This window comes from Bacillus rossius, chromosome 7, assembly GCF_032445375.1.
Source record: "Bacillus rossius redtenbacheri isolate Brsri chromosome 7, Brsri_v3, whole genome shotgun sequence".
NCBI lineage: Eukaryota > Metazoa > Arthropoda > Insecta > Phasmatodea > Bacillidae > Bacillus > Bacillus rossius.
In genome coordinates this window covers 31,052,893-31,063,554 of record NC_086335.1, presented here as the reverse complement: position 1 = coordinate 31,063,554, position 10,662 = coordinate 31,052,893, and the positions used below count along the sequence as shown (strand labels likewise).

At 54.1% G+C, this 10,662-nt stretch overlaps 1 protein-coding gene across 1 annotated transcript in view; it reads right to left on the bottom strand.

Moving 5' to 3' along the window:
• Positions 1-9,446: 9,446 nt before the first annotated feature.
• LOC134534521 (pyroglutamylated RF-amide peptide receptor) overlaps positions 9,447-10,662 on the bottom strand; it is a 57,108-nt gene continuing 55,892 nt past the window's right edge. The window contains exon 7 of the mRNA XM_063373003.1: positions 9,447-10,457. Coding sequence (XP_063229073.1) covers positions 9,730-10,457 — 728 coding nt within the window. The 3' untranslated portion in view covers positions 9,447-9,729. The remainder of the gene's footprint in view (positions 10,458-10,662) is intronic.

Here is a 10,662-nt window from a genome sequence, read left to right as displayed (position 1 = left end):
AATAAGTTCTTATAGTAAAATAAAATTTATACATTTTGCTGGGCCAATAATGTTTCCCTTACTGGTTTCTGCTTTTGGTTGTGAAGCTATACAGAGGTGTGAAAATTATTATACTCAAAGCAAAAAGTGATATTATTTCTAGTTTTCTTACACTGCTTATATTATATAACCTATCAGCCATGTAGTATTTAAAATTAATTCAATGAACACAAAATACTAATGTACTGTTTATTTGGTGAAAAAAGTTCTTAAACCCTAACTTATTTTTAGGAAATAATCATCTTGGGTATAATAATTTTCACACCTTTGTATAATTAGGAGACGTTGAAATAAAAAAAAAATGTTTTATAGTCGAGTTGCTCCAGTAACATCGGATTCTATCAAGATGACATAGTAACTTTTGAAAAATAAAAACTAAAGACATGTTCTTTAGTAAATGGTAACACGCGAGGATGATTCATTTAGAGATGTAGAAAATGTGTTAATATTACATCATTCAAAAATTTTAAGTATTTGAAATACACTTTAATTTGGAATTTAAGTCAAAATTTCTCCAAATCAATGAAATTTAATTGACGATTGTTTCAATTATTTGGAATGAATTGAATCAACAGATTCATACAGTTTATTTCAGAGACTAACATTTACAGTATTATCAGCCATCGTAACAGATTTTTCAGTAAATCTGATTTTTTTTTCCGGTGAATTTGCTTCATTCAGTATACAGTTTCAAAGAAAATTCACTGAATGAACAGTTTGTAACTACTTGCTAAGAGAACTTTCATTGGTGCTATAATTTCAGTGTTTTAGAATCAGTGATTACGTTGATTAAGTCTCAGAGCGCACGATTTCTAAAAGACAGCTTGCGATTTAGGAGGACGTGTAGTGATGGACTAGCGGTGAAATGTTATCGCGGCATTAGCAATGCCTCTCCATGAAATGGGGCTTGCTTGTAAAAGAAGTTGGGAAATAAGTGGGGGAACCTTTTCATAGCCTATGTTTATCGCGCCTGGAAATAGACTGCAGAATGGCCGTGAAATTACAGAATACTTGGCACAGATTATTTCCACCCCGGGCAAATTCCTGGCACCGACATAAACAATCTTTGTCTTCTTCGTCGTGGTTTCGCGGTTCTCAGAGAGTTGAGTTTCCATTCACACGTTCTTTTATCAACATGACTACTGCTGCCACGCTTAACACTTGCATTGGGTTGATAAGGTTTGGATCTTGAGGAATTTCCTTCAATGCACTGGATTTAATTCCAAACTCTTGTAATAGTGTTTACTGCGCAGGTCCGAAAATATCCTCGAAACTCACCCCTCAGAAGAGGAAAACTTATTGCAGTACTGCCTCCATATTAAATAAATGTATGTAAAAAAAAAAGAAGAAAAAGAAAGGATTTAAATTTATGGAGATGCTGATTCATTTAATTCGATCACCTTTGTTGAAATTACAGAACCTTACAATGGTTATCCATTTAAAAATACCTTACGTCAACATCTGTTGACAAAACTACCTCTTGTTAGGACCTGCTCACATAATAATCTGCAATAAATGTGAAAATATTCTAGGATTAAAAATTATATATAACTAAATAAAATTCTTTGTTTTTCTTGAGAAATTGCTCAGCGTGTTTATTTACGGTTAAGAGCACACTAACCTTTAAGGTATGCATACGTAGGTACCCATTTGTAATTCAATGCTCTATGCTGCAATATACTTTGAGAATTGTTTGACCAAACCCCATTGTGGCCATACGTAGTTTTACTTTAGATAACAGCAAACTATGATTCAACTTTTATTATGGTTTGAAAAAATTAAAGATCTTTACAACTATTAAATTAATTGTATACTAGAAATTGGTTTGAAAACAAAAATAAATTACGTAACTGTAAACTACGTTACAATAATACTTAAAACAGTCATCACGCGAAAAATGAATAGTTTCACTGAAGTTGACCTTTACCCCCTTTATTCTGCTACAGTACTGGCTTTATTTATAGTTTAAATTATGGAAAGATTTTACATGTGGTTTCATATTTATATATATTCTGCTTTAACCGCTAAAAAAAAAGTTCAAATATGGACTGAAATTTACTTGCAAGCAGAACAGCTAAAACAACGAAGCCTCCAAGATAATACTGGAATTCGTAGCATAAATATTTAGCGACTCATTATTGCTTATTAATATAAGAGTTCTTCCGGGAACTGGGCATCAGATAGGTGCTATTGCTTTGATTTGGAAAGTAACGCTTTAGCGGTGATGCTGATAACGATAACATACTACGAAGTAATGCCAAATTAAAAAAAAAAACTAGCTGTCAAAAAATTTATTTTGGCCAAGTTTATAAATCGAAATACGTAAATTTTGTTTTCGTTTTTGAAAAGCTAGAAGTTTATATCTAAGTACCAATGACCTGTTATATGCTCAAAGAGCCACATAATCAGATCATTTAGCCTATCGGTAAACACTATATTTAAGAACCTCAGTAAACATTTTAGTGCTTTGTTACATTATATTATATTCTGAAAAGATGCTCCCCGGAAGCACATTTCCATTACAATATTTCGCTGCACAAGTTGTTTGCCGAGTTGATCTTTGCAGACACTTCAGGACAGAGTGTTTCGAGCAGCGGAGGACAACCAGATTATCACGTGGTTTGTCGCGTTGCCATGGCAACCTGATATCACCGCTTCTATCGTGCGTGCCCACGGATATTGACACTTTATAAGATCAACACTCTAAAAATATCCCTGCCCATCACTCTACTCATTTCCAATTCAACCAAATCCTAATGGACTTCTCGACAAATTGGTGGGAGGTCAGGAATGATAATTATGGTTGGCTCGTATTTCGATGGAATGTTTGAGAGACGCAATTAAATAGTATTGTCAACTCTTTAGCTATTTCAGAATACCTCCTTAAAAGGTATTTATCTAAAGGATAATTAAACAATACATCTTAAAGGATGTCAGCCTATGCACTGAGGACGAAAATAAGAGACCACTCTAACTTACAAATAATGGCAGTTTTTCTGTGGACTCTAGACGCTAGAAATAAGCGGAAGTGTGCTATGAATTCTTGAGATGGAGGAATCTCAGTAGACCAGTTTATTGTAGCATCCACAGTCGTAAATATCCAGGTGGTTGAGCGTCGGTAGAGTGTACCAATCGCTGCTGGGCACATATCGCTGCTCACTGAGCGGAAGGTAGTACCATGGTCTCTTCATGTACCTGACTATAGCGGGGCTGAAATATACCAGATATTTCTGGTACACTTCCGATGCTTTAGAACACAGCAGAGCTTACTTGCACTTGAAGAAATATTAATAAGATATCCGCTTCCCAAAATATATAATGCAAATAATTAATTTTTAGGGATGATGGTGTAATGCGAGAACATTTGATTTGTTAGCTTTAATTCACCTTGTGTGTATATTGTGACCGTGTGATTGGTCAAGAGACGTTTAATGTTTAAATTCTACATTGAAAAAAAACCCATTAAGGACATTGAGAAAACACATAATCTTACCTGTTGTTACCATGTGGACATAACAGCTTGTGACATCACAAGTCATATACAGGATACTGCTGGGTGCAGGCAAACTCCAACAAAAATTCAGAGGGTTCCTTCCAAAACAGCTTCAAACTCAAGGTTAAAAACTTAGATCTTAGTAAGAAGAAGAATACCACTAGAAGACTCGCCTGTGTATCGATTGTTTGGATTACAAAGAAGAATCTTATAGAAAATTATATTATAGTCTCCGATTTTCTGTTTCTTCACAGACTAGTGAGATGCATAGTAGGGAAGGGGAATGGGGAATAATGTAGGGTATATAAGCTGAGGATTTGGGCAGTTAGTTATAGAGCTGCAGGACCATCACTAGAATCGCCATGGATCGTTGACATCGCATATACGCCCACACAGAGAAAGAATAGCCCCAGACGATGCAGGTTATTGGTGAGCTATGTATATGAAGTTGGTATTTCCAGTAATGGCCAATAGAATATTTTCTAAGTGTAGTTTGTAATGTTTGTTGTGTTCTTGCTTGATTATGTGGTATTTTTCTAAAGTTGTTTGTATGATGCACCTTGTTGAGTTAGTGTTAATCGGGGTGCTCGTGATGTAATATTCAGTGCCTTCTACTGTTGGCGGCCACATTTCTTTCAGATAGTTTTCCTTAGCTCTCAAAGACCTGAAATTACCACAATTTTCCAAATTTCTGCACGTTGACCAGCAGATAGATTTGAATTTCTATGAACTCTACCTGGAGCCTAGAATACACTATCAATACACTCTAGCCAAATGTTTGTGCAATTGTGTTCCGATCCTTACGACATTGTTCATAATACCTACTAAATCAGTAAAATTGAAAATGCAGTGAGATTCACAATTTTTTTTATTATTTAATTCATTACTGAATGTAAAACACTTAGTATTGATTTTTCTATTACAATGGTAATTATAAAAATTTTTTTTCTCTTATACAATACATAACATAAGAGTGGTGAGAGAAGTAGGTTCGGGATTTGCATTGTTATTTTGGTTATAAAATAAAAGCAAAATTCCATTAAAGATGGTACTAACTGATCAATGGAAATAGTGTTTAGTTGTCTTTCATGTAAGCAAGGCACAACGTAACCTGGAAGTTGTTTCATAAGGAAAGGGAAAACTTGAACTTTGCTGCCCTCCTAGAGATATACAACGTGTCAGAGCCTGGAGACCAGAGAGAGACAGGCGCTACCGGGGACTGCCCGCGAGGCGCGGACTGCCGCTGACGGAGGAGGTGAGGGCGATGCCTGGAGACCAGAGAGAGACAGGCGCTACCGGGGACTGCCCGCGAGGCGCGGACTGCCGCTCACGGAGGAGGTGAGGGCGATGCCTCGAGACCAGAGAGAGACAGGCGCTACCGGGGACTGCCCGCGAGGCGCGGACTGCCGCTGACGGAGGAGGTGAGGGCGATGCCTGGAGACCAGAGAGAGACAGGCGCTACCGGGGACTGCCCGCGAGGCGCGGACTGCCGCTCACGGAGGAGGTGAGGGCGATGCCTCGAGACCAGAGAGAGACAGGCGCTACCGGGGACTGCCCGCGAGGCGCGGACTGCCGCTCACGGAGGAGGTGAGGGCGATGCCTCGAGACCAGAGAGAGACAGGCGCTACCGGGGACTGCCCGCGAGGCGCGGACTGCCGCTCACGGAGGAGGTGAGGGGGATGCCTGGAGACCAGAGAGAGACAGGCGCTACCGGGGACTGCCCGCGAGGCGCGGACTGCCGCTCACGGAGGAGGTGAGGGCGATGCCTGGAGACCAGAGAGAGACAGGCGCTACCGGGGACTGCCCGCGAGGCGCGGACTGCCGCTCACGGAGGAGGTGAGGGCGATGCCTGGAGACCAGAGAGAGACAGGCGCTACCGGGGACTGCCCGCGAGGCGCGGACTGCCGCTCACGGAGGAGGTGAGGGCGATGCCTGGAGACCAGAGAGAGACAGGCGCTACCGGGGACTGCCCGCGAGGCGCGGACTGCCGCTCACGGAGGAGGTGAGGGCGATGCCTGGAGACCAGAGAGAGACAGGCGCTACCGGGGACTGCCCGCGAGGCGCGGACTGCCGCTCACGGAGGAGGTGAGGGCGATGCCTGGAGACCAGAGAGAGAGACAGGCGCTACCGGGGACTGCCCGCGAGGCGCGGACTGCCGCTCACGGAGGAGATGAGGGCGATGCCTGGAGACCAGAGAGAGACAGGCGCTACCGGGGACTGCCCGCGTGGCGCGGACTGCCGCTCACGGAGGAGGTGAGGGCGATGCCTGGAGACCAGAGAGAGAGACATGCGCTACCGGGGACTGCCCGCGAGGCGCGGACTGCCGCTGACGGAGGAGGTGAGGGCGATGCCTGGAGACCAGAGAGAGACAGCCGCTACCGGGGACTGCCCGCGAGGCGCGGACTGCCGCTCACGGAGGAGGTGAGGGCGATGCCTGGAGACCAGAGAGAGACAGGCGCTACCGGGGACTGCCCGCGAGGCGCGGACTGCCGCTGACGGAGGAGGTGAGGGCGATGCCTGGAGACCAGAGAGAGACAGGCGCTACCGGGGACTGCCCGCAAAGCGCGGACTGCCGCTCACGGAGGAGGTGAGGGCGATGCCTGGAGACCAGAGAGAGACAGGCGCTACCGGGGACTGCCCGCAAAGCGCGGACTGCCGCTCACGGAGGAGGTGAGGGCGATGCCTGGAGACCAGAGAGAGACAGGCGCTACCGGGGACTGCCCGCAAAGCGCGGACTGCCGCTCACGGAGGAGGTGAGGGCGATGCCTGGAGACCAGAGAGAGACAGCCGCTACCGGGGACTGCCCGCGAGGCGCGGACTGCCGCTCACGGAGGAGGTGAGGGCGATGCCTGGAGACCAGAGAGAGAGACAGGCGCTACCGGGGACTGCCCGCGAGGCGCGGACTGCCGCTCACGGAGGAGGTGAGGGCGATGCCTGGAGACCAGAGAGAGAGACAGGCGCTACCGGGGACTGCCCGGGAGGCGCGGACTGCTGCTCACAGAGGAGGTGAGGGCGATGCCTGGAGACCAGAGAGAGACAGGTGCTACCGGGGACTGTCCGCGAGGCGCGGACTGCCGCTGACGGAGGAGGTGAGGGGGATGCCTGGAGACCAGAGAGAGACAGGCGCTACCGGGGACTGCCCGCGAGGCGCGGACTGCCGCTGACGGAGGAGGTGAGGGGGATGCCTGGAGACCAGAGAGAGACAGGCGCTACCGGGGACTGCCCGCGAGGCGCGGACTGCCGCTGACGGAGGAGGTGAGGGCGATGCCTGGAGACCAGAGAGAGAGACAGGCGCTACCGGGGACTGCCCGGGAGGCGCGGACTGCTGCTCACAGAGGAGGTGAGGGCGATGCCTCGAGACCAGAGAGAGACAGGCGCTACCGGGGACTGCCCGCGAGGCGCGGACTGCCGCTGACGGAGGAGGTGAGGGGGATGCCTGGAGACCAGAGAGAGACAGGCGCTACCGGGGACTGCCCGCGAGGCGCGGACTGCCGCTGACGGAGGAGGTGAGGGCGATGCCTGGAGACCAGAGAGAGAGACAGGTGCTACCGGGGACTGTCCGCGAGGCGCGGACTGCCGCTGACGGAGGAGGTGAGGGCGATGCCTGGAGACCAGAGAGAGACAGGCGCTACCGGGGACTGCCCGCGAGGCGCGGACTGCCGCTGACGGAGGAGGTGAGGGCGATGCCTGGAGACCAGAGAGAGACAGGCGCTACCGTGACTGCCCGCGAGGCGCGGACTGCCGCTCACGGAGGAGGTGAGGGCGATGCCTGGAGACCAGAGAGAGACAGGCGCTACCGGGGACTGCCCGCGAGGCGCGGACTGCCGCTCACGGAGGATGTGAGGGCGATGCCTGGAGACCAGAGAGAGACAGGCGCTACCGGGGACTGCCAGCGAGGCGCGGACTGCCGCTGACGGAGGAGGTGAGGGCGATGCCTGGAGACCAGAGAGAGACAGGCGCTACCGGGGACTGCCCGCGAGGCGCGGACTGCCGCTCACGGAGGAGGTGAGGGCGATGCCTGGAGACCAGAGAGAGACAGGCGCTACCGGGGACTGCCAGCGAGGGGCGGACTGCCGCTCACGGAGGAGGTGAGGGCGATGCCTGGAGACCAGAGAGAGACAGGCGCTACCGGGGACTGCCAGCGAGGCGCGGACTGCCGCTGACGGAGGAGGTGAGGGCGATGCCTGGAGACCAGAGAGAGACAGGCGCTACCGGGGACTGCCTGCGAGGCGCGGACTGCCGCTCACGGAGGAGGTGAGGGCGATGCCTGGAGACCAGAGAGAGACAGGCGCTACCGGGGACTGCCAGCGAGGCGCGGACTGCCGCTGACGGAGGAGGTGAGGGCGATGCCTGGAGACCAGAGAGAGACAGGCGCTACCGGGGACTGCCTGCGAGGCGCGGACTGCCGCTGACGGAGGAGGTGAGGGCGATGCCTGGAGACCAGAGAGAGACAGGCGCTACCGGGGACTGCCCGCGAGGCGCGGACTGCCGCTGACGGAGGAGGTGAGGGCGATGCCTGGAGACCAGAGAGAGACAGGCGCTACCGGGGACTGCCCGCGAGGCGCGGACTGCTGCTGACGGAGGAGGAGAGGGCGATGCCTGGAGACCAGAGAGAGACAGGCGCTACCGGGGACTGCCCGCGAGGCGCGGACTGCCGCTGACGGAGGAGGTGAGGGCGATGCCTGGAGACCAGAGAGAGACAGGCGCTACCGGGGACTGCCCGCGAGGCGCGGACTGCTGCTGACGGAGGAGGTGAGGGCGATGCCTGGAGACCAGAGAGAGACAGGCGCTACCGGGGACTGCCCGCGAGGCGCGGACTGCCGCTGACGGAGGAGGTGAGGGCGATGCCTGGAGACCAGAGAGAGACAGGCGCTACCGGGGACTGCCCGCGAGGCGCGGACTGCCGCTCACGGAGGAGGTGAGGGCGATGCCTGGAGACCAGAGAGAGACAGGCGCTACCGGGGACTGCCCGCGAGGCGCGGACTGCCGCTCACGGAGGTGAGGGCGATGCCTGGAGACCAGAGAGAGACAGGCGCTACCGGGGACTGCCCGCGAGGCGCGGACTGCCGCTGACGGAGGAGGTGAGGGCGATGCCTGGAGACCAGAGAGAGACAGGCGCTACCGGGGACTGCCCGCGAGGCGCGGACTGCCGCTGACGGAGGAGGTGAGGGCGATGCCTGGAGACCAGAGAGAGACAGGCGCTACCGGGGACTGCCCGCGAGGCGCGGACTGCCGCTCACGGAGGAGGTGAGGGCGATGCCTGGAGACCAGAGAGAGACAGGCGCTACCGGGGACTGCCCGCGAGGCGCGGACTGCCGCTCACGGAGGAGGTGAGGGGGATGCCTGGAGACCAGAGAGAGACAGGCGCTACCGGGGACTGCCCGCGAGGCGCGGACTGCCGCTCACGGAGGAGGTGAGGGCGATGCCTGGAGACCAGAGAGAGACAGGCGCTACCGGGGACTGCCCGCGAGGCGCGGACTGCCGCTGACGGAGGAGGTGAGGGCGATGCCTGGAGACCAGAGAGAGACAGGCGCTACCGGGGACTGCCCGCGAGGCGCGGACTGCCGCTCACGGAGGAGGTGAGGGCGATGCCTGGAGACCAGAGAGAGACAGGCGCTACCGGGGACTGCCCGCGAGGCGCGGACTGCCGCTCACGGAGGAGGTGAGGGCGATGCCTGGAGACCAGAGAGAGACAGGCGCTACCGGGGACTGCCCGCGAGGCGCGGACTGCCGCTCACGGAGGAGGTGAGGGCGATGCCTGGAGACCAGAGAGAGACAGGCGCTACCGGGGACTGCCCGCGAGGCGCGGACTGCCGCTCACGGAGGAGGTGAGGGCGATGCCTGGAGACCAGAGAGAGACAGGCGCTACCGGGGACTGCCCGCGAGGCGCGGACTGCCGCTCACGGAGGAGGTGAGGGCGATGCCTGGAGACCAGAGAGAGACAGGCGCTACCGGGGACTGCCCGCGAGGCGCGGACTGCCGCTGACGGAGGAGGTGAGGGCGATGCCTGGAGACCAGAGAGAGACAGGCGCTACCGGGGACTGCCCGCGAGGCGCGGACTGCCGCTCACGGAGGAGGTGAGGGCGATGCCTGGAGACCAGAGAGAGACAGGCGCTACCGGGGACTGCCAGCGAGGGGCGGACTGCCGCTCACGGAGGAGGTGAGGGCGATGCCTGGAGACCAGAGAGAGACAGGCGCTACCGGGGACTGCCCGCGAGGCGCGGACTGCCGCTCACGGAGGAGGTGACGGTGCTGGAGCCGGGCTTGGCGGGCAGCGCCGCCTCCTCCCCGGGCTGCTGCACGCTGTACGGCCCGCGGGGGACCATCGTGTGCGCCGCCTTGCCGCCCTCGGCCGGGACCGCCTCCGGGGGCGGCGCGCTGGGGGCCTCGCCGGCCAGGCGGCGGCGCAGCGCGTCCCACGCCCCCAGCACGCGCCCCAGGAAGCAGTAGAAGAAGGGGTTGACGGCGCTGTTGGCGACGACGAGCGCCGAGCACACGTTCTGCGCCAGCCACCAGCCCAGGCCGACCAGCTGGCGCGCGGGCCCGCTGGCGTACAGCAGGAACACCCAGCTGGGCATGCGCAGGCACACGAAGGTCAGCATGAGCGCCAGGATGGCCTTGACGGTGCGCGTCTTGCGCGAGTCGCGGCCCGGCTGCGCCGCCGCGCCCTTGGGGTCGCCGATGAAGGGCTTGGCGGCGCCGGGCCGCTTGCGGGTCCACAGGAAGCGCATCACGAGGCAGTAGAGCACGATGAAGGTGCAGAGCAGCGGCAGGAAGATGATGGTGAACACGGCGATGAAGTACTTGTTCTTCACGTCCTTGCTGGTGAGCGCGCACATGTGGAAGAGGTAGCAGGGCCGGCCGTCCTCGCCGCCGACCGCCGCCGTCATCCACATGTAGTGGCCGTACATCGGGAACGCCACGCCTGCGAGCAGAGAGCTGGCGTCTCACGCCGCACTCCTAAGCATGATAGAAAACCTCTTAAATAGCTTACGTAGGATGCTACCCCCGAAACAAATGTGCCACAAAAATTAATTCTGTACTTTTACAAAATATTCCTAGGGAAACCTGTTGACAAGATATAGTTTGTAATGCAAGAAAGATAGTGAATTTTCATACAAAATATGGCT